This window comes from Poecilia reticulata, chromosome 16 (genome assembly GCF_904066995.2).
Source record: "Poecilia reticulata chromosome 16, P_reticulata-male-v2, whole genome shotgun sequence".
Taxonomy (NCBI): Eukaryota; Metazoa; Chordata; class Actinopteri; order Cyprinodontiformes; family Poeciliidae; genus Poecilia; species Poecilia reticulata.
Window position 1 is genome coordinate 21,394,062 of NC_088845.1, and position 22,836 is coordinate 21,416,897.

The 22,836-nt window shown below is 40.9% G+C and overlaps 3 protein-coding genes across 3 annotated transcripts; all 3 read right to left on the reverse strand.

Annotated features, from left to right (window-relative positions):
* Positions 1-3,902: 3,902 nt before the first annotated feature.
* Positions 3,903-6,758, reverse strand: tpbg1a (trophoblast glycoprotein 1a). Its single transcript, XM_008432299.3, has 2 exons — positions 6,172-6,758; positions 3,903-5,958 (listed from the first exon to the last, which is right to left on the reverse strand). The coding sequence occupies exons 1-2, from the start codon at positions 6,432-6,434 to the stop codon at positions 4,989-4,991; spliced, it is 1,233 nt and encodes a 410-aa protein (XP_008430521.1). The 5' UTR covers positions 6,435-6,758; the 3' UTR covers positions 3,903-4,988.
* An 804-nt stretch (positions 6,759-7,562) lies between these two features.
* On the reverse strand, positions 7,563-12,397 carry LOC103478433 (transmembrane protein 222-like). The gene is made up of 6 exons (XM_008432298.3): positions 12,213-12,397; positions 11,931-12,015; positions 11,743-11,774; positions 11,562-11,658; positions 11,309-11,439; positions 7,563-9,106 (listed from the first exon to the last, which is right to left on the reverse strand). Exons 1-6 carry the CDS (start codon positions 12,329-12,331, stop codon positions 9,019-9,021), a joined length of 552 nt encoding a protein of 183 aa, XP_008430520.2. The 5' UTR covers positions 12,332-12,397; the 3' UTR covers positions 7,563-9,018.
* A 1,189-nt stretch (positions 12,398-13,586) lies between these two features.
* wdtc1 (WD and tetratricopeptide repeats 1) lies at positions 13,587-21,992 on the reverse strand. The gene is made up of 16 exons (XM_008432295.3): positions 21,507-21,992; positions 21,255-21,379; positions 21,062-21,145; positions 20,308-20,354; positions 19,823-19,934; positions 19,488-19,675; positions 18,772-18,954; positions 18,599-18,693; positions 18,246-18,361; positions 18,089-18,164; positions 17,891-17,984; positions 17,636-17,806; positions 17,307-17,542; positions 16,912-17,077; positions 15,247-15,439; positions 13,587-14,982 (listed from the first exon to the last, which is right to left on the reverse strand). The coding sequence occupies exons 2-16, from the start codon at positions 21,300-21,302 to the stop codon at positions 14,785-14,787; spliced, it is 2,007 nt and encodes a 668-aa protein (XP_008430517.1). The 5' UTR covers positions 21,303-21,379; positions 21,507-21,992; the 3' UTR covers positions 13,587-14,784.
* Between the last annotated feature and the right edge of the window lie 844 nt (positions 21,993-22,836).

The window sequence follows — 22,836 nt, forward strand, 5'->3', positions numbered from 1 at the left end:
CTGAATGGAGTAGTAAAATTAAAACAACATGTTCCTGTTGCTCCACATGCTACTGCCAGCATTTAAGCTAACATTAGCATATTGGCTAATTTTAGCTTATGCATCAATTTTAACATAATGAATGGTACAAGTACAGCTTAGTAAACATGCTTCTGCCTCTCCACAGGTTATTGACTACGTTGCAGCTTTATTTAGCATTAATGCTAATTTTTAGCATCATAACGCTGCGTCAAAGCCGACGGGCACACTTTGGCATGCCCCTTTAAAATTTCTGCAGGAATTTTCTAGTTAGGGGCATGCCATAGCAATGCATAAGGAGAGCAGTACTGACTTGCGAAGCAAGTCAGTACTGCCTCCATGCATTGCATGGCAGGCACCTATTGTTCTACACCCAATAGAACGCCTCTTTATTATTATTATTATATATTTATTCTTCCGTCACCGTTAATGCGGCTCGTACCGCTGTGTGCCCACCCACAAAAGTGGTATCAAAACGTGCGGCTCGTACCCGAGAAGGGAGCTATTACTTTTATTGGGGATTGGAGTTAAAATGATTACATAAATTAATAAAAACTAAAAAATTTGAGATTTTGTGTCTCACAGAATCAGTAATCTTTCTCTATGAAACACACACACAGGACTGTTTATGGCTGACTCAAAAACCCTTTTTAAATCCCCCTCACAGGCATAAATATCGCCCTATTGGTCTGAAAGTTGGTCATAACATAGATACACATGCCTGCTCATGTACAATGTTTACAAAAATTTGCTAGGGCTTATGCTTTTTGTCAGGGTCCTTCAGACTGACGCCTGGTGTCTCCCAAGTATAGAAACTGTGTCTGAAGAGGATTTTCCCGCTCTTTGGCTCTCACAGCTGCAGGGGATTAATTACCATAGCAACAGAAGAACAGAGTGTCTGGAACTGCAGCTCCCCAGGACTGCACTGTAGGGTTTTCTGGTATTTACAACTGCTTGTGTTTTCAGCATTATACTACTGATTCAAGACTATAACCATTACACATATGTCCCCCATGTTAAAATCTGACATAAATAAGAATAAATAGCTGATTAAAAGTCTATGGACAGAAAATAACGTCGCTGCTCCTTTAAGGAACCAGCGGCACAGACGCAGCGCCTGCGATGCTACAGATCACAAACCTGACAGAGAGCGGAAGAGGATTCGTAGGAAAAGAGCGGTGATGCTCAGCAAGGCAGGTCATTAGCATTTGTACAAAAGTTAGCATTTCACTGTCTATGACTAGTGCACTAGCACTTTTACCTAAAGTTAGCTTTTACCTAATTTTCTCATTAATTAGAAATGTTTAGTATACTGAATAGAGTAGTAAAATTAAAACAACATGGTCGTGTTGCTCCACATCCTACTGCCAGCATTTGAGCTAACATTAGCATATTGGCTAATTTTAGCATATGCATCAATTTTAACATAATGAATGGTACAAGTACAGATTATTCTACATGCTTCTGCCTCTCCACAGGTTATTGACTACGTTGCAGCTTTCTTTAGCATTAATGCTAATTTTTAGTATAAAAACACTGGCTCAAAGCCGACGGGCACACTTTGGCATGCCCCTTTAAAATTTCTGCAGGAATTTTCTAGTTATATATTTATTCTTCCGTCACCGTTAATGCGGCTCGTACCGCTGTGTGCCCACCCACAAAAGTGGTATCAAAACGTGCGGCTCGTACCCGAGAAGGGAGCTATTACTTTTATTGGGGATTGGAGTTAAAATGATTACATAAATTAATAAAAACTAAAAAATTTGAGATTTTGTGTCTCACAGAATCAGTAATCTTTCTCTATGAAACACACACACAGGACTGTTTATGGCTGACTCAAAAACCCTTTTTAAATCCCCCTCACAGGCATAAATATCGCCCTATTGGTCTGAAAGTTGGTCATAACATAGATACACATGCCTGCTCATGTACAATGTTTACAAAAATTTGCTAGGGCTTATGCTTTTTGTCAGGGTCCTTCAGACTGACGCCTGGTGTCTCCCAAGTATAGAAACTGTGTCTGAAGAGGATTTTCCCGCTCTTTGGCTCTCACAGCTGCAGGGGATTAATTACCATAGCAACAGAAGAACAGAGTGTCTGGAACTGCAGCTCCCCAGGACTGCACTGTAGGGTTTTCTGGTATTTACAACTGCTTGTGTTTTCAGCATTATACTACTGATTCAAGACTATAACCATTACACATATGTCCCCCATGTTAAAATCTGACATAAATAAGAATAAATAGCTGATTAAAAGTCTATGGACAGAAAATAACGTCGCTGCTCCTTTAAGGAACCAGCGGCACAGACGCAGCGCCTGCGATGCTACAGATCACAAACCTGACAGAGAGCGGAAGAGGATTCGTAGGAAAAGAGCGGTGATGCTCAGCAAGGCAGGTCATTAGCATTTGTACAAAAGTTAGCATTTCACTGTCTATGACTAGTGCACTAGCACTTTTACCTAAAGTTAGCTTTTACCTAATTTTCTCATTAATTAGAAATGTTTAGTATACTGAATAGAGTAGTAAAATTAAAACAACATGGTCGTGTTGCTCCACATCCTACTGCCAGCATTTGAGCTAACATTAGCATATTGGCTAATTTTAGCATATGCATCAATTTTAACATAATGAATGGTACAAGTACAGATTATTCTACATGCTTCTGCCTCTCCACAGGTTATTGACTACGTTGCAGCTTTCTTTAGCATTAATGCTAATTTTTAGTATAAAAACACTGGCTCAAAGCCGACGGGCACACTTTGGCATGCCCCTTTAAAATTTCTGCAGGAATTTTCTAGTTTTCTTTTGTTATCTCCTTTTCTGGGAAAAAAAATAAAAAAATCAATTAATCCATCCATCCATTTTCTAACACCTTTGTCCCTTGCGACAAGGATTCAGCTAATATCACTTCAAAACCAAAATAATATAATTTTGGTCATTGCAATGAAATCGTTGTTTAATCCTTTAGAGAGTTAAAGGCGACATAGTCAAGTTTATAGTGAAGGGAAATGGATAGGTCAACCTTAATGTCATCTCCACTTCATGGACACACACACACACTCGGCAGTCACTCAGTGTGTGCCTTGAAGGAAAACGCTGCATCATTTTCTGTATGAAACATCCAAAGTTTCTACCTGCAAAGTATGTGTAAATCTTTTGTTCACTTCTGATTAGAGTATCTTTAAAAGACGTCAGTGGGTTAGTTGCATTTCCTTCAAGTTCATCTCAAAATACCCAGCATTGGTAAGTGAAAAAGAAAAAGGGTTTATTTTAATGCATTCATACACAACACTAGCGTTGGGTTTGTTTTTCTTTAGGCAGGATGGAGATTGTCCACAGAACAATTGCTTAAGCTTGCTTGCAAAGAGGAAAAATCAAAATAAAACTAACACACACTAAAAATTATGATTTTAAAGTGAAAAATGTCAGGAAATAAAGTTGTATGAAAACTTTGGTGAGGGTCTGTATAAAAGTGATAGAAACACCAGTTTCAGATATGATGGAAGCTCTGAAGAGGCCATTAGTGTCGCAATTATCCATCCTGCTGGTTATTATCAATATTTGTACTCTTCAGTCAGTCGTCTGGGTCACAAGCCTTTAGCAACTACTACTTTGTAGGTCAGGAGCGGAGGAACTTTGGAAACCACCGTTTTAATTAATGCGCACACATCCAAGGCGGGCCTGGCATGCTCACAGGGGTGCACAGCTGCAGAGCCAGCAGGTGTGTTTCTAAACAACATCTTTCATTTTGTCCTATTTCCGCTGAATGCAGACACTTAATCACGCACTCTATGAGCAGAAATAGTGGGAATGCGCCACATGGAGGAAAACAAATGGTTTTCCGTAGTTCTCCATTCTGGACACAAGTCACAATAAGGGAGCGTAGAAATTAAACAAATGTTTTATTTGGAACAGAAATATGTGATTCATATAACATGTTGTGCTACGCGTGAAGCAACAAAGACAAATGCAACAAAATATGTCATCCGAGGACTTTTTGCTTAGAAACTTTGCAACAGTATTAATACAAGACATATTTTAATACTTCATGCTTTTTCATGCATTCTCTTTGCTTCTGAGCTGCCATCAATGCTATCAGTAGTGGAGTTTCCAAATGTGTGGAGTTATGATGCTAAGACTAACTAATAAACGATGACCAAAACCAGGAGCGTTTATCTAAAAAGCAGAAAACTGTTTGCAGATTATTTTCACGTGCCTAAGAAAACACAAAGGCACTTTTTACGGTGAAGTTTAAAGTATACACAGCAAGTATAAATATTCTGAGATTCTAAAAGTACACCTCTCTATATATTTTTTAGGTTACTTTAATAATTTAACTGAAAGAGTGCAACTCTACAGGTATTTTACACACCCAGTGGTAGATTTCAACCACCTATTTATTTTAATTTTGATGATTATGATTTATAGCTAGTTAAAACCCAAAAGTCAATTTCTCAGAAAATTGGAAAATTACATCACATTAATGAAAAAAATATTTTTTTTATTCAGAAATCTTGGCTTCATAAAGATTCTTCGTGTACTGTATCCACTCTATGTTGGGGCTCCTTTTGCATGAATTATTGAAACAATGCAGCAATCCTCTCCTCTCCTTCCTTCTGGGACCTTGATTTTCAAATGAAATATAAAATGTACTTTCTTTTTTTTAACGAAAAAGAGTGCTGCTTGTTATCCCCGTTGCTTCTCCACATTTTGACATGCTAGGACAAAGCAGCCATCTTCTCTTGCTGTGACCTTTCTGTAGTTCATGCTGATTGTGGAAACCCGTCAATATTTTTCATAATTATAAAAAATTAAACAAATAAATCCTCGACACATTTCACTCTTGGCAGTGAATGTGACTTTTACTTTTTGAACTGAATTTGCAAACTAAATAAATCATTGGATGATATCCTAATTAATAATAAAAAAATGCACTTGTATCTTTCATTCCTTCAATGAAACTCCAAGATCAGGAGTTTACAGGAGGGGAGTTTGCCACTGGTTTGACTTGTGTTTCTGTCAGGGCTTGGTCTATACACGTGTCATTTGGCAGCTGTTGGGACGGCGCTTGTCCCAAATGCCTTTGTGACCTGCTACCGCCGGCCGCGATGTGACCCAACCGAGGGTCAGAGTCTATCTCGTACCGGTAGTGATAGCCCTCCAGAACGTCTCGGCACGCGTCCCTCGTTTCTATGATCCACTTCTTCATGCCGTTTCGATTCAGGTAGAGCACAAAGAGAAAAACCATGCCGACAAAGCCCAGCACCAGCCCCAGGAAAACATACGACGTCTGTAAGGTGAGGTCAGCCACCTCAGCCAGGACCGGAACTACACAACCAATGGCCTGGACGGTGAGCCCTTGCAGCCGGGTGTCGGCTAACGCCTCCGGTGATGCACATCTGACAGCGTCAGCATCCACCCGGGCTCTGGTTTTATTCAGCCAGGTCACAAAGTCCCGGCTCTCACAGGAGCAGGAGTACGGGTTGTTACCGAGAAAGATCTGAGCATTGCCGAGTCTCTCTAGTTCTTGAAGTGCGTCGACCCTGAACGCCTCAAAGTCGTTGTGCGTCAGGTCCAGGGTCTCCAGATGGTCCATGCCGGAAAAGGTCCCCGCATAGACAGCCACCAAGGAGTTGTTCCTGAGCAAGAGCTGCTGCAAACTGGGAACGTGGGAGAACATCCCAGGCGGGAGAAGGGCCAGGAGGTTTCCGGAAAGGTCGAGGCGGCGTAGCCCCCAGAGTCCGCCCCAGCGGAGAGCCGTGGCCAGGTCGGTCAGGGCGGTGAAGTTGTGCAGCGAGCGGCTCAGGTTGAGCTCCTGAAGGGGGCTTCCAGGTATGCTGAGCGCCTCTGGGTGGATTAACGCCAGCTGGTTACCACTGAGGTCCAAGGAGCGCAGACTGGTGAGACCGGCAAAGGTGTGGGAGGCCAACTCTGTGATCCTGAGAAGACGACTAACACTGTGACAACCGCTCTTAGACATTTTGATGCCATTCTTATGCTCAATAACACATATAGCATCTTTAAAGGAACAAACACGGTCACAGTTAAAGCCACTGTTTCTTTATTACATACACACACCAACAAAGTTAGTTACATTAACCAAATATGGCTTTAAATTACACAACTGAAAAACATGACACTGACATTCTCACCTGTTATTGCTTAAAATGACGTTAGTGACATTCTGCAGTTCTGTAAACGAATCTGGTCCAACTTGATGTATGTTATTCCCTGTGATGACGACACTCCGGGTATATCCTGGAATGTTTTGTGGCACTACGAGCAGATCCTTAGAGAAACACTTCACCGTGTGGGTGACTGCAAAACATTCACAGCCAAAAGGACACGCCAAGCACTGCGAGGGTGCAAGTAAAAGAAGAACTCCTAGAAAAACAGAAGCTGCCAAAATGCACATGTCTGCAGAGTTGGAAACAAAGAAGTTGCAGATGAAAATGACAGCAGAGAAAAATGCGACCTGTTCCTTCTAACGCCGAGTTAGTGGCAAAGGCTGCTTGTTCCAGCAGTAGTGCCGTCTCATCTGCTTCACTGTGGGAATAAGGGTTCCCACAAATTGATGGTTGCTCCTATCGAACTGAATCTGCTTGCTAAAAAAAGGTATGTGGTTCCCTTAAAGGTACAGGGGACGATTAGATTAGAGCGCCCACAGCCACTGACCTACACCACCGTCTGATAGAGGACACAGTGGAAGAATATCAACAATTACTTGCTAAACATACAAAAAAATATATACACAATTATTAATCAGTAGGTAGACAGCTTTCAAAGCAGATCTGTTCATAGTCCTGAGTCTTACTCCAGCGACATTCCAGGTTGCAAAGTTAAGAGAGCATTTAGTATTTGCTTGCAAATAAATGAATAAATAATTTAGACAAATTCAAACGAGGACACTCCCAAGTTGCTGTTTTTTTAGCCACCCACATCATTCTATCTTTGGTAGCGACTCACATCTCATTCACAAAAAAAAACTGATGAGAACATTCAGCATTAAGATTTCAAATCCATCTCATAGCGATTCATCACCGGAGTCAACATTAGGCGCCGCAGAAACGGATTCATCACTGTCGCTCATGAAAAATGCATCTCGCCGCTCCCCTGTGGCATATTACAGAGAAAATGAACCTCCTTAATGTGACTATTTTTTCCCAAGAAAAAGCATCCAGCATATTGTAAGTTAACAAAACTCTCAAAACATCACGAGCGTGAGAAAAGATTTGCGGACCCTGTATTGCACCGTTACTAAAACGAAACAAAACTTTGTTACATAAAGGGAAAATATCACATTTTAGAACTAGATAAGATCCATAAATATTGAAAATATGAGACTTAAATAAATCATAACCAGCTTTTCATAGCAGATGAAGGATTTCGAAAGCACTTTTTGAGAACAAAAAAGCATCTGAAGCCACGCCCCTCCTAAAAATAGGAGGTGAGTATTTATGAACGACAGTGTATTTTCTATCGGGATTACTACTGTACTAAGGACAAGGACTGATTTCGTCATTAAAAAATTAACAGAAATATATTGATTGAATATGTAAATTCTTATTGGCATCACACAAAAAAGGACAGAGTGAGCACATTTGCTGTAGAGATGATCTGTGTAGTAAAGACGGTTGGAAGTAAACAAGTATAAAAAGATACATTTCAACCAAAAACAGTCTCTCCACTGGAAACACTGTTTGGCCCAGGATTATGAAATATTGGGGATCTGATTTCAACCCAGAGATCAGGGATGGGCACACAGCACCGTTCATGCCAAGGCTTAGAGACAGATGTCTTGAGTAGGGGGGAAAAACCCAGACGACTCTGGGTGCTGTTTGTCAGCATAAAGTTTATCAGGTAAAAAAACCGGTAAAAAGGTTAAAAAAAAACTCTTTTTTTAATTGGCCATTGCTCGTCATAATAATAACTGGTTTTAGATATAATGCCCTTTATATCTTTAGATCTTAGTCATTGTTTTTTTTATGTATCTGTTGTCAAAATCTGTGCTAAAGTCCACAGATTAATCTGTGACCAATCTCTCCAAACGTTTTCCCTGCATTTTGCTCGTGATATTGACTTCACTCGTGTCTCTACACAAGAGTGCTTGACTGCAGTCTTGGTTATAGATCAGCATTTTCACATCCATCCATTAGTAATAATTTGAAGTGACTTTTAGGGATAAACATTTCGTTGGGAGCTAAATAACTGCAGACAGATGCTGTCCTCAGAGTAATGTTTTCTCAACTATATTAAGGTGATATAGCAAACACAAGCTGACTATATGGATAAAGGCGAGGTGTGCACAACCACTGTATGGGTTGATAAGATAAAGTAGACTATTCTGGTGAGCTGTTTGGAGGAACATGCGGATGGATGCCTGTGCACATCCAAGAAACAATGTTGCACAGAACCGAAGTGGAAATGACATTTGTCTGAATGCTGCCAGAATGTTAGTTTCAAATTACAGTTTCTATCACTAGCTTTCATTCACTACTGTAGAGAAAATTTTCGCCTGACTTCCCACAGCTCAATGGATAAATTCCTATGTACTTCTTCACTTTATGATCTCAAATTCTTGCTGCTAATTTTGCTATCGCTGCTTTTGTACTAGGTGAACATTGCGCAATGCGCTGATGCCAGAGTTTGGTAATTCGGGCTTAAATTATCACTCTTCTGCAACCTTTGGCTGCGTACTGAGCAAAACTGTGCCTTTCTTCCCCTCCCCCCCTTTTATGTTGTTTCATATATTTCTTGATATTGCACACGTGATTTAATACAGCTATTGGGAACTGCAATACTGGATACAAATGATAAGGTAAAGCTACAAAAACAATGATACAAATCCTTTAAAAACAACAAGTAAGCTTGTTAAATTAAACATAACGAGTCGTTCCATTTGATAATTTTGCAAACGTCCCATCAAAACACACACCACTCATGTCAGTGACTGTGTGCACCAGCATCACTAAAGCCCTCTCCTGGTGCCGCTCGCTGCATTACTGTAGGTTCAGAGTCAGGATGAACGTGGCGAGGACCCCACAGAGCATGACGAAGGGGAGCCAGGTCTTCAGGACCGCTGCCCAGCTGAGGGGAAAGAGAGACCGTGTGTTAAAGACAACACCTGCAAACATCTCTTACAACAGATGCCCTTCTAGTAGATTCTAAAGGACAACTATTTGAATCCCCAGAGGCTCCATGACCTGCGTCCCACCAAACCATCCAGCTGAGAGGTGACCTCCAGCGGTAGCGCAGAGGGGAGCGCCGCCGTCAATGATGAATTGCCCAAGACTCCTCTGCTGTGAGAGTGTGTAGGAAGCGGCAGCACAAACTGTGGCTGTATTGTTCTCTATGTGGGTCAGCAGAGAATAATGGTGGGGGGGGGGGGGGGGGGGTTCTCTGTGCCATATGTCTCTTAATGGAGCCGGACTCCGGCAGTGGGGCATTTTTCCAGACGGTGTATACGCGTCTAAAGACAAGAGGCCTTATGTTTGATGTTTAAGTTCAGGGCTACACATATTCACACACATTTTATTCATCCTTCTGTGTAACTTTTTATTTCTAATCTCTCAGCTTTTTCAACATAGAAGGTGTTAGGATTTTATCTACAAGAAATAAAAGGAAAAGTGATTTTGAGTCAATAAAGAAAATTAATTCAACCTGCTTATTTTGAACTAGTATGATCTGGCAAAGTAACATCCTCTTTTTTTCCCCTATACTTTAGTTATAGTCAAGAGAGAGATCATAAAATTTCTAAAAGTTGTTTATGGCACAATCAACCCATACTCCTTCAACTCAATCATTAAAAAGCAAACAGGAAGTTAAGTTCTTACTTCTAGGTACGAAGGCAAAAAACTATAACTACAAGTGAACTCACAAGTCTTAAATGTAAGGAATAAATGCAGATTGTTGGTAAAATGGAGGGTTAAAGGGTTAACGGGCTGGAAGGCCAAACGGGGCAACTGAAAAAATATGAGTCTTTTATTTCCATCAAACAATATATACAAAAAGCACATCAAATAACAAAGTCCCTCTATGATGGTGGTGCAACAGCTGTGACTGCTGCCACCTTTTATATTTTTAGACAGGAGAACAAACAAGCGGCGCCTCTCTGAAGGATGTGAAACGGTTCCTTTAAAAGAATGTTAAAGAAAGAACTTTGAAAGCAAATTGGACATTTCAGTGGCTAAATGTAGGAAGCACGTACAGACAAACCCTTCAAAACATACAGCTACAATTGCAGAGAAAGTTTGTTCAGTAACGTATGAGCTCAAAGACAATGGATATAAACCCTGACACGCTGTTCAGAATCTTTTTTTTTTTTTTAAGTTTGAACTCTTTATCATTTTGCCTCGACTTAATACAACATTGTTGGTTGCTTTCCAATGTATCACACTGAGTCCAAGTCAAATAAGTTGAAGCTTGTGCTGCAACATGAGAAACGAGTAAAAACCTTAACAGCTATGCTTTTGGAAGACGCTGTAATTTACAATCCAACATGTCCTGGAGACATTGGAGAAAATAAGTCGGATTTTATGAAAACTCGCCAAGCAATCTGTGCTGAAAGTTTGCAAACACGGAGACATTCGGCTCTAACTTACATCATCATGAAAGCTTTTGAGAAGCTTATCGATAAGCTTTTCCAATGTCTACTTACAATTTCCTACAGATGTGATAGAAGTGTTTAAAATAAAATCTTAATGTTTCTTAAGATAATTTTAAACACACCTTGGTTTTCACGCACACTTGCTGTATTTATATTTTTTCTCCTGCTTTTAATTGAATCCAGTCTCACAGTTTGCCTCCTAAATTATTGACTAATTTTAACCTGTGCCCAACTTGTTCTTGGCAGGGTTTTAGATGTTCTTGGTGACACATCCCAGTACGTCTGGGAGAATGATTCCAAGTCAGACGAGGGGTTTTCCTCCGCTGTCTCTCCTCTGGGCTACGTTTCTCTGTCCCATATTGTATATCCTGTTGCAACGACTGCAGGAGTCGTTATATAGGACAACACATTTTTACTGTCAGTCCGCCTGAATCAAGAAGCAAACGATTGCCTTTTCATTTTAATATATTTTTTTAAATGTATTAATAACTTTAATAGTTCTCTTTAATGTTTTTGAAAATGTCGTAGCATGATTGCGTCTGCGTGCATTTATTTTATTTTATTTTTTTATGCTTTCCACTTGATTGCAAGGGAAAAGTTCCCTGCAGGGACAAAAACAAAGTGATACTGATACAAGTTTACAGTTCTAGGACTGGAGGCTGAAGTGAGTGTGAACAGTTTACCTCACATGCTTCCCATGAATGAAGGACAGCACACAGAGGTTCACCATGTTCCAGGATGAGCTGTTGTCATACCGCATCAGGTTTAAAGCCATGGCAACGTGGGAATGACAGTTATCCATGCACAGGTTGTGCTTCAATGCCACAAGGGGGAGGAAACGAAACAAACAAACAAACAAACAAACAAACAAAAGACGTGAATCATTCTGCAGCAGCATGAATTATGATTATTAAAATATATTGCATGCAGTCGTACCGGCCTGCATTTGTATTCCTCAGATGCATCGTGCACTGCTTGGTCCCACGTTGCCGCACCGTTGCCACAGACTTTATCCACATCGAGCCTCCAGTACCTACAACATAAGTCATTGGTGTGTTGATTTCAATATCAGCGTTTTGAAACTATAAAAATACCAGAATTGAGTTATCACACCTACTTTGTGGGTCGACCAAACCCCATGTTGTCCTCCTGAAAGAGAAATGTAATATTTTATATGCACTAACAGCCAAAACTTTCAATTAAACTACAGAAATGCAAGAAAATTTTACAGTCTACATGCTAGTTGTCATTACAGCTGATGTTTTGTCACATGAGCCAAAGAATCAGAAGAGAAGAGTAACTGACCGAGACGAAGTAAGATCCCGCAAAGTCTCGTATGACCCCTGAAGAGGTGCAGATGCCCATGTGACCGATGAAGGGCAGCACCCACCTGCAGGATGGATTGAAAGAATGAATCAGTTCAGGTTCAACAGAACACCATCTGTGCTGTGCATCTGATGCATCTGTGCAAATGAACGCAAAAGCACACGGCCAGGACTAATCTGCTTTGACCGGATGTTGAGGGGGGAAAATAGCAGTCAGCGTTCACCGCTAGAAAAGCAGGATTGGGAATTATTAGCTTCTTACGATAAAATCGGAATGGGCGTCCAGACAATGCAGTACGGGTAGCGACAGCTTTTCCTGCCGCTTTTTAGGAAATCACCCTGGAAGTTCACCATGATGTCGGCGTCGTCCACCTCCGCCATCACAGCCTGAGATCCCAGAGGGAGACCCAGACGACGCTGACGCAAGCTCAGCGTGGAAACGGAAGGGTATGGCAGGCTGTTGTGGCATATAATCAGGACGCGTGCGTCTTGTTTGAACTTCATTTAAAATCGTGTAAAAATTCATAAAAACCTCAACTGACCGTCTAAGCGCTCAGTGACCGACCGCCCCATATGCAGAGCCATGCAAAAGTATTCACACTTCTTCAACTCGTCTACGTTTATGTTACAAACTCAGACCTCAATGTGTTTTTTATTACAAGAAAAATAAGATTGTCTCGCCCGGCGCAAATAAAAATCTGAAAAGTGGGCCCTGTTCAACTTGATACCCATAAATTGGTATATTCATGGGCGTCCAGCTTCATGAATCTACACATTCAGAACTTTGACAGTGCTTTATAGTCAATATCAAAATCAAGTGTAATGATCAATTGTGTTAATGTCCAAAATATACTTTTAAGTATAAGTTCCCATTATTACTATTTTTGAAATAACATTGTCTAAAAGGTCTAAATTCCTATCGCTGGCCGGTCTAGGGAGCTCCATCATGATGCTGTTTACTATTGTTCACTAACAAACCTTTAAAGGTTTCACAAGTTTGTTTTATTTTTGGGCAATCAGAGTACAGGGTCTTGTATACTTTGTGTTAGAGTATCACAGAACGTCTCAGTAAAATACCATCAGTTTTAAGGTTGAACTGTGACGAGTTCAAAAGGTATTACTACCAGGTACTATTACTATTCTGTATGTGTATAGTTTAGTGTAAATGCTTTAATCTGTGTGATTAATAGGAATAGTGACAGAACAACATCAGTCAGTGCGTGGTTAATTGAGCATGCACGTTGAAACCTAAATCAATTCTACTTTACTAGAGACATACTGCACACTGCCAGAAGACTGTGGGCCCCTGAAACATTCTCTATTTTAACATAGAATATAGCACCACAAAATAACTCAAATTAGCAACTAAAGAAGTTTTTCCAACTGTTCCTTTTTAGAGGCACTATTCTTTGGAGCTGGCTCCTCTCATTTCTGCTGTTTTTGGGACATTTTGTTATGCGATAGTCAGCAGAAACGTGGCTAAAAGCACACGGTGATGAATGAGCATACAGCAGCTTGAGACAGTGGGCTACATCTTCCTAACCTAGATAGTATTCTGTCTGCACTGTTGTTTCAACTTGTGCAAATGTTAAATGTTTGTGGGAATAACGGAACAAAAATGTATAAGACAAAGAAGTCAATAATCTTATTTTAATTTAATTTCATCAAAGCTCATTACAGGAACCCCTGGAAGAAAGGAAAAATAAAAACTGAGAAGCGCAAATGAAAGTAAAACACATGGAAGCCATGTTATTTTAATTGGGGTCAAAGGAAATTCAGTGAGCTGTACTCCTGATGAGGTGTAGCTGTGCATTTTTATTTATTTTTTTAATCAACGTCACCGCTTCGTCGTGAGAAGCCTCATGCAAGCTGAAAACCTGACGGCAGCAGTGGACGAACGGGGAAGCCATGCAGCCAGGAACTCCATGGTCACGACTATTTGAGCCAAGTTATAACACAAATCTGCTTATTCCTAAAAAAAAGTTTGAAATTTCATTTTATATGCAAATAGAGTGAAATCGAGAAAAAAACCCAAAAAACGTTAGAAAGTTATTTGTGTTACAAATACTCCCTTGTCAACAATCTACTCATTTTGTACACATTTTTATAAGCTCTAAACTAAAATGAACCAAATTAGGTCAGAATAAAACAGAGAACCTAAACATTAATCCTTGGCTGTTTAAAACACAGATGGTAAACTTTGGCAGAAGAAAACTCTTGTTTTTCCTGACAGTTCAAACTATAAATACATTTTATCTCAGCAACAATCGTCACAACGTGAGGAGCTACTCTTCGTTCCATGACTTCCTGTAACACAAACTCCATCCGAGTCCAAAGTAGCATCAGCGACTGGTGTGTGTGCGGCTGCGGCTCTTCCGTCTGGAGCGGGACGCCGGGACGCTTCGCTCCATCCGTGGAGAAGACGGCAGATCTGTTCTGTGACCTGAAAATAGGTCAATGGAATCCACCCCGCTTCCGCCTTGTGTTGCGAGACTCTCCGACAAAACCCTGAGAAGGTATAAGTGCTGCACACCTCCTTCCTTGTGAGAAACTGGGGAGTGACGTGGAAGGCGCTCTCCTCAAAAGCCGTCCCCACCCGCCGTCACAGCGGAGCGGGTGCTGTTGGTACTTAGAAAGCATGAGAAGGGAGCTGCTGCCTTTTCGTCAATTCCTCTCCCAAAAAGTGCCACCGGTCCTGGTGTGGGACGAAGGGAAGGCGATGCATAGTGCAGATAGGTGACACGGCAGCCGGAAGCGGGGGTCAGGTGTTAAAACGGAATCTGGGAGAGTCGTCTGCTTCCTGAAGCCGTTCTACAGAACGGACGGCGGTCTGTTTAGCTTGTCCTGCACTGCACCGGCCCCTCCGAGCTGTCCTCGTCATCTGAACCGTCGGGGCCGACGCCACGCAGGCCTGTGATGCGATAACCCATGTTCAGAAGCATTACCTCTAACGGATCGGCATTCATTCGCCGCTGATTCGCCTGAGCAGCTCCCTCCATGTCCTCCACCACGCGCCCGTTGTCACCGTCGGTCTGCCGGAAAAGAAAACGGGCTCGTCATGATAAAACATAAGCTGGACGACAATGTTTTTGCTTTGTGGCCATTTTCAAGTGACATATTGATAATGGCATAATAATGTAAGTTTGCCCTCTTAAAAACCAATAAACTTTAACTTTGTAAAGAACACAGCATCTAGAAGATAAATAAATCTCATTCTTAACCAAACCCATCCAATTCTACACATTTCCAGCTCGCTTATCAATAGTGTTCAAAAGATAAATAAATAGTTTGTTTACCTCTGGTCTGGGGTTCCATAATCGAACCACAGGGTCAATACCACTAGTGGCCAGGAAGCAGTAACCTGGGTGCGGCTGCAGGCAGTTGACTATTGACTCATCTCCCTGAAGGATCCTCACCAGGTTAGTCGTTTCCTTTTCCCAGATGAAAAACGAGCCATCATCCGAGCCGCTCACGATGTACTGGCCCTTGCTGGAGAGGAAATAAAACCGCTTAGACTTGTTTGTTGAGCCTTCTTGGGAAGGTTGCTAATCTTAAAAGTTTTCCAAGTAAATTTTTACTTGGAAACCAGTGCAGTCCTTTTTCCAATTGAACGACTTTAGCAGAATGCACATTTTTTCCAGTAATTTTATGAAAGGTAACAGAGCAGGATATTCTGGTATGTGAGGTTCAGAATGAAGTGACACAATCCGTTTGGTTACTCAGCTCAACAACAAAACGCGACGACAAACCGGACGAGGTTAATCAATGCTGAGTCATAACGTGCCATGACACATTAGGACGTGCAGCCGCTTGTGGGTAAACGTTTAAATGTCTGAAAGCTCAGGACTAATTAGCCATCTGCTCTAAAGTCATAGTACATTTGAAATATTTAGTTAATTGTTATGGCATTCAGTCTGTTCACACCGTCTCTGCTGGCCGTGTTACAAATACACAATAATGACTGATTGTTGACAAGACATCTGAGAAAGGTTACATAAAGGAGAACATAACAGACACACAGCATCTTGCACAAGCATCCAAACTTTCTTAAACTTATAACCTCAAAAACTATCAAGTATTTAAGAGACGGGTCAACACAAAGTAAGAGAAATGTCAAGTATTTTTACTTTTTTCTTTTGTGCCAATAACAATCTGAAAAGCTCTATATAGATTTATATTCAGTCCCATTTAGTTGGATGCTCTAAACCGTGCAAACTTCTGCGTTCAAAGGAACAGCATCTGTTCCGATGTCTTTCTTCTGCAGCAACAGAAATGGGAAGATGGACAGAGCTAAAATAGGGCAATAAAGGAAGAAAATGTCTCAAGCACGCAGCAAAATAATGACCCTAAACACAGAGTACAGAGCCTGAAACACAACCAGAACCCCAATCAATCAGCCGCTGATCTGAACCATTTCACATCAGCGGTCTCCCAACATTCTCTGTCATCCAGCGAACCGGCTACTTGTTCCAAAATCTCTGGGAGTGGTTACAGAAATGCACCAGAAGTGCGACCAACATGGCGGTGGGAGTAGCAACCACTATAGCGAGGTTTGCACAACGACCCAGCTACACAAACAGATGAATGGATCCTGGTTTTTCAGAATAACGGATGTTTCATGGCGTGACCATCATCAATAATAAATTTAAAAACTAATTACTGATCCATTCTCTGCAGTACCAGATGAGTCGCACACCGGCGCCCATCAAACTGTTTTAGAAGACAAAATGAAAATGACCTAGACTGAATCAAAACTCAAATCAGCTAAACTTACTCCCATTAGTTTAGCTGGACAGACATTTTATAAATATTTTATATTTTGTTGCATTGTTGACACTTATCTTTTTATATGATTAAAAAATGGGCAGAGAGACAAACGGCGAGATCAGAGCTGACAGTAAACACAGCTGTAGACTGCCCCCTAGTGAGACAACAGCAGAATGACGGTGTGGAGAACCGACCTCCCGAAGAAGTTGGCCTCTTTGATGTCGGTGGTGGTGTTGCAGTGACCACAGTATCTGTGCTTGTAGTCAAAGCTGCGCTCCCTCAACACCACCTCATCCTCAGGGATGGACTCTTTCCGACTGAACGACTGGAAACGAATGGAGCTGTTGCCCTTTTTATCTTCTGCAGGTGAAGACAAAAACATTATATATTTTAACTACTTTGAGATATTTCCTAATAAATAATTACAATGCTAAAGCTATGTATACCACTGCCAGTTTCACTATTTTTCAGGTTACTATAAATGTAAATCTGTGTAGATTATTGCTACAGCAGCTTAAATGTCACAAACAAAAAAAGGAAAATATCTACAGGTTACAAATCAGCCAACCAGAGGTGTCCATCTTCCCACCTGAATCCGACTTGGAGTAAAGAGCAGCCTTGATGTCTTTATCCAAGGCGTCACAGGCACTGCTGTGCGCTTGCTCAGGAAACTTTCCTTTGAAATCGTCCAAACACTCCAGAGCCTCGGCCACATACTTCAGCTCAAACAGACACCGTGCCAGCCTGAAATGTGCTTTCAGATGTCCCGGGTTCAGAGCGAGAGCCTTCACGCAATCCCTGAGGGCGTCATAATGGTCTCCATCCCTGTAAGTCACATGCACAAATATAAATGTTACATTGCTACTTTAAAATCATACAGATAGTAGTATTTTTTTGTAATAATGATGTAACACAAACCATTTGCGCTTCATATAGGCTGCAGCCCGGTTCCCGTACAGCATGGCATTGCCCCTGGCCTCGTGAATGCCTAAGCTATATAGCTGGATGGCCTGTGTCCACTGCTGGCGGGCAAATGCGTTATTGGCCTGTTGCTTTATTTTCTCCAAGTGAGGAGGAAGCTCCGTAAAACTAGAACAATGAGGCAAAAAAAGAACGAGGTAAAGCTTCTGTAAAGCTAACCCAGGTATTGAAGCAGATAGAGTTGAATCCTACCTGGACGGTGTTTTGCTTTCTGTAAAGCGAATGTGGCCGGGCGGCAAATGGATGCCATTAGAGACCCCGTTTGTCGTCTTTCCGTTCTGGACATCTAATTGAAGGCAACAATAGCAGAAATTACAAAGACTCGTTCTCGATAGATCAACTCCTTTTTACGTGACAAACTGAGGCGTTACTCTGCATGCAAGGCACTACCTGTTGTTGACTGGCACATTTTTGGAAGCACAAAGGTATACGGCCTCTGCTTAAACGTCAAGTCAAAAAGATAGACCTGGAGGAAGGGCAAAAATTAATCAGTGAGGGAATAACGGAAAACAGGATGCGATTGTGTGTTTGTTGAGGGGGACGTCACCTGTTCCCCACCCATGTTAACGAGCAGCTCTGTGCCGTCGGGGCTGAAGGTAACATAGGTGGCCACCAGGACTCTCAGGCGGTTGTTGTAATCTCTGAGTTTCACTGGCAGGTGGCCTGGAGAACAGAGGGGAATGTCGTCATTCCAACAATGCAACAATGTTCCACTACAGGCAGTGTGTTCAACTCAAAATAAATGTTTAAAATGTTTCACTCTACATGTAATGAATACACAAGCTTTGGTTTTTGAATTTCATTATTTATATTAAATACCTTTTAAATGATTTTCTAATTCATTGAGATGCATCTACAAGTCAAATATTTTGATACGAGACAAGTTGGCCTTGCACTCACCTGCTACATAGTACTGCCCGGCTCCATCAGGGATGGGCTTCTGCCTGTCACAGAAAGTGTGAACAGCCGCTGATGTGTTCTGGCTCAAAGATTTCCTGAGTAAGAAGCAAATTGAACTTTTATTTCAGTTCTACACAAGTCTCAAATCTGGGAGAACATCGGCAGCAACTTACCTGTAGTTGTGAATCATCCTGATGTCATAGAGACGAACAAAAGGCCCGTTGGCTCCCACTGCCAGGTAGTTGTTGTCCCGAGGATTGACTGCGAGACACTTGGCTTCAGCCAGCTGACCGCAGAACTCCGTCAGGTCAATCAGAACCTCAGAGTGTTTACTGTTCTCCCGCAGATCATACTGCCTGGGGGGGGTAAAAGAAAAATCTTTTTCAAACATCGTCAACTCTGACGTCAGGTCGGATGCGTTTACAATGCCAAGAAAGCTCGTCTATGAGCTCACTGAAACAGATCTGAGGATCCACTTCTGTTTCACATGGGTTGATTTACTAAAAAACTTTAGTAAATCAGACTAAAGGTCGGGACACGACGAAGTACAGAACCTGGACAGGAACATGTGTTGATTTACTAAAAAACTTTATTGTTTTTTAGTAAATCAACACATGTTCCTGTCCAGGTTCTGTACTTTTTCCAAACTCAAATTTGAACTTAGTTCTCAGTTTTGAGCACAAATACTAGAAATTCCTGCCCATGTATTTAACAATTTAAGATTTTAGAAAGAAAAATGATAGACGGACAGATGGAGAAATGGGTAAATAGATAAAACGAGACAAATAAATGAAACAACAGATGCACTCATGGACTGAAGGACATGGATGATTAACTACAACCTAAAACCAAATTTCTGACTAAAAATAACTAAAACCAGGGCTCTCACCTGATGATGCCGTCCTCTGCAGCACTCCAGAAGGTGTTGGGCCACATTGGTGCTGTGGCAATGCGTTTCACTCTGTTGGTGTGATCAGAGAACATGTGGATGGTTTCCTTCACGGTCAGGTCATGGACATGGACCTTTGTGTCAGCTGCGCCCGTTACCAAGATCCTGTCCCCAGTGTGAGGCAGGAACTGTAAACAGAAGGACACGCAGACTAAAGGTCGGGACACAACGAAGTATTTTACAAAGACAACAATCCAAGTCAAAGTTTAGGTCTGCGGCCCCATTGTCTCGATAGTTTAATCTAAAACCTTCCCGTTATTCCACCGTATCACTACCTTGACAGAAAATATATTTGCAGCATGACCCGTGTGCATAGTTGTAAGCTTCTTGTGTCTGAATGGGTCCCAGATGATGGCATGTTGATCGTCTGAGCCCGAAGCCAGCAGGCTGAGTACAAAAGAACAACAAACCCAAGTTAAGCTGCATTCATTGAAAAATTCATGATTGAAAAAAAATTCAAACAAAAGAAATTGCATAAATACTGTTGCCTTTCTGCCTTGCCTGCCTGATGTTGCTTGACTGACACAACAGTGAAGTCTTATTTGCTTCACAGTTTTAGCGCTGAACAAGCATCACTGGGCTTCGTACAGAATTTTAAAAACAGGCAAATACAGGCCTAATACATCGGTCAGTGGATAAAGTAAAATCTCTCCAAATGTAGATAAGAGACTAAAATGGTCACCTACATGCAGGCAGGGGACAGTGAGAAATATAAAAAAATACCAAGATACTGATACATTTTCAAGCCTTGAAGACTTACTCTCCTTTTTCGTTCCATTCCAAGCAGTTCACACAGCCAGTATGGCCCTGTAGAGGAAGGTGACATTGATTGTGAAAAGATACATTAAACAATATGTTGTAAATGTAACATCATTGGTGCATAATGTCAAAGACTGTTGAGAATGGAGTATTTCCTGACTGCTGTTTCCTCCACAGACTGCACAACATCAGAAAAAAAATGAAGTGGTGATGAATCCATGTTTCCACGCTCATCTCTAGAATATGAAAACTCAGCATGTGGGAGACGCCAACACACAGCTGGCGTAGTACTTTCGATATGCAAGACCTAACATATGTTTGTATGCCTTTCAACACTAAAAGAAATTTTTCACAAACAGAAGTTGTGCAGAACAATGTATGTCACTGGCTGAATGAGGAACAAACTCAGTAAACTGAGCTGCAAATTTCATGGCTTTCTTTTATACGTAGCACGAGCATCCCTGACTTCAAGTAAATCAGTCTTAATACTGATTGCAAATGATATGCATTATTAGATAATGACACAGATGTTAACACCTAGGATTCAAAATGTAAAGGTAAGTTGGATGTACTGTAAGCACAACTGAAAGGTAGATTTATTACAATCAATATAGTCACTGAAATGTTTAACAATAATACCACCAATTTGTGATTTTTTTTAACATTATGCAGCTGTAATTTTCAACCATGACTCTCTTCTCGAATTCAGCTAAAAAAAATAAATAAAACTGTAGAAAGTGCTTGATGTTGAAGACCTGGAGCTCAGTTTCCAGTCCAAGTCTCTTAATGAAGGGGTCAGTCACATGAAAAGACCTTTGGAAGCTCGGCGCTCTCCTGTCCTAAAAACATAAAGCAACATCTCATTAATATGCAAGAAATAGCAATAAGGTTTATTTCAGATGATTTATATAAAGAAACCCTTAAGAGTTTCGGGTTTGGTGTGCTTACCCTGATCTGCCTGTGCAGGATCTCCCTGGTGATGTTGACAGCAGCCATGGCCTCACCACGAAGCAGAAATCAAGTTTCTGGGGTCAGAGCTCAGACGGCATCTACGTCTCTTTGTTGTGATCAAACTGTAATTTGACATTTGCAGCATCGCGACAGAATAAGTTATCCACGATAAACACCAAGAATACGAAATTGCGTCTCTCGATAAACACACAGGCACATCAGATAAGGAAAAGGTTAGACTTTGCTCACCACAGTGTTGAAGAGAGGAGCGTTTAGCTCCTATCACGAACTCCAGTAAGCCGAAGACACTAGCTGAGCAGCTATTGTTAGCACTGCAGCAACGACAACCCTCTGTTTGCCACAACAAAAGCACTTATCTAAAGGTAATAGCTTCACAGACTCCTTTTGAGTCCCGATTAAATCGGGCCTCTAAGAGCCATGTCGTTAATATATCAGCTGGTGTTAGCGCATTGCCGCTACCTTGCTAGCTAACCAAAACGTCTACTTCATGTAGACCTTCGTAAATATCCGCGAAGATTTCATGACTAAGTACAAGAACCAAATAAATCTCACCGGTCTGCTTGTCATAAAAATACTTCTGTCAAAAACTGTCCATTTATCAAACACCACTAACAGACACCGTGAGTTTGTTGACAGGATTCAGGCAAATACCTTCTGTAAGTTGAACACAAACCTCCTCCTACTGGACATAATCAACCTAGTTCCGCCGGACCAAATACATCCGGGCCGAGAGATTTTCAGAATAAAAGCATGCCACAGGCGAGGGAGCCACAAAATAAAAACCAATATAAATAGACATATTTTTCAGTGGGGAAATTCGTAAAATTTCAGCAGAAAACTGATACACCAGTAGGACCCTCCAAAATACACACAATAGTTACAAATATCACAATTAAAAAAAAGCAAACAATTTAAAATCTCTTTCATCATAAAAAGTTAAAAAGCGGACATAAGATAATCAAATAAAACGAGCATTCCTTTGTGTTAAAATTATAATAATAAATGTTATTATTATTATTATTATTATTATTATTATTATTATTATTATTATTATTATTATTATTATTATTATTATCTCTGTCTCTCTGTTTATTTAAACTTGGGTGAATACATCAAAATCAAAGATTCACCCCTGTAGTCCAGCAGCACACATAAAACTGACAGTCTCAATAATCCCTAGGGAGCAAAAAATATGTCGTTAATTTTTATGGTAAGATAAAGGAAAAACTACAATCAAATCTTTATTTTCCCTTTAAAGTTTTCTATGTGGAAGTAAATGAATAACAATCTTCGCTTAAAATTGAAGATCAAAGTGATAGGGTATGTGCTGTCGATGTCATAATCTCCAACAAGGCAGCGTCAGCATTTATCATAGCATCACTTCTCTCTCTCTTTTTTTTTTTTTTTTTTTTGCAATACCAAACTGTTACACCAGAAGAAACTACCCTCCTCAAAAAAATAAAGGGAACACTTAAACAACACAATATAACTCCAAGTAAATCAAACTTCTGTGAAATCAAACTGTCCACTTAGGAAGCAACACTGATTAACAACGGGG

Excerpts from the sequence above, each read along its gene's own strand:
- tpbg1a (XM_008432299.3), bottom strand. The coding sequence starts at position 6,434 with ATGTGCATTTTGGCAGCTTCTGTTTTTCTAGGAGTTCTTCTTTTACTT. Across the intron at positions 5,959-6,171 it reads GTCATTTTAAGCAATAACAG|GATCACAGAGTTGGCCTCCC; the intron begins GTGAGAATGTCA and ends TCGTCTTCTCAG.
- LOC103478433 (XM_008432298.3), bottom strand. The coding sequence starts at position 12,331 with ATGGCGGAGGTGGACGACGCCGACATCATGGTGAACTTCCAGGGTGAT. Across the intron at positions 11,659-11,742 it reads GGGTTTGGTCGACCCACAAA|GTACTGGAGGCTCGATGTGG; the intron begins GTAGGTGTGATA and ends CTTATGTTGTAG. Across the intron at positions 9,107-11,308 it reads ATTCATGGGAAGCATGTGAG|CTGGGCAGCGGTCCTGAAGA; the intron begins GTAAACTGTTCA and ends CTTTCCCCTCAG.
- wdtc1 (XM_008432295.3), bottom strand. The coding sequence starts at position 21,302 with ATGGCTGCTGTCAACATCACCAGGGAGATCCTGCACAGGCAGATCAGG. Across the intron at positions 17,543-17,635 it reads GCCTATATGAAGCGCAAATG|GGATGGAGACCATTATGACG; the intron begins GTTTGTGTTACA and ends TGTGACTTACAG. Across the intron at positions 17,078-17,306 it reads TTACTCCAAGTCGGATTCAG|AAGATAAAAAGGGCAACAGC; the intron begins GTGGGAAGATGG and ends CTTCACCTGCAG.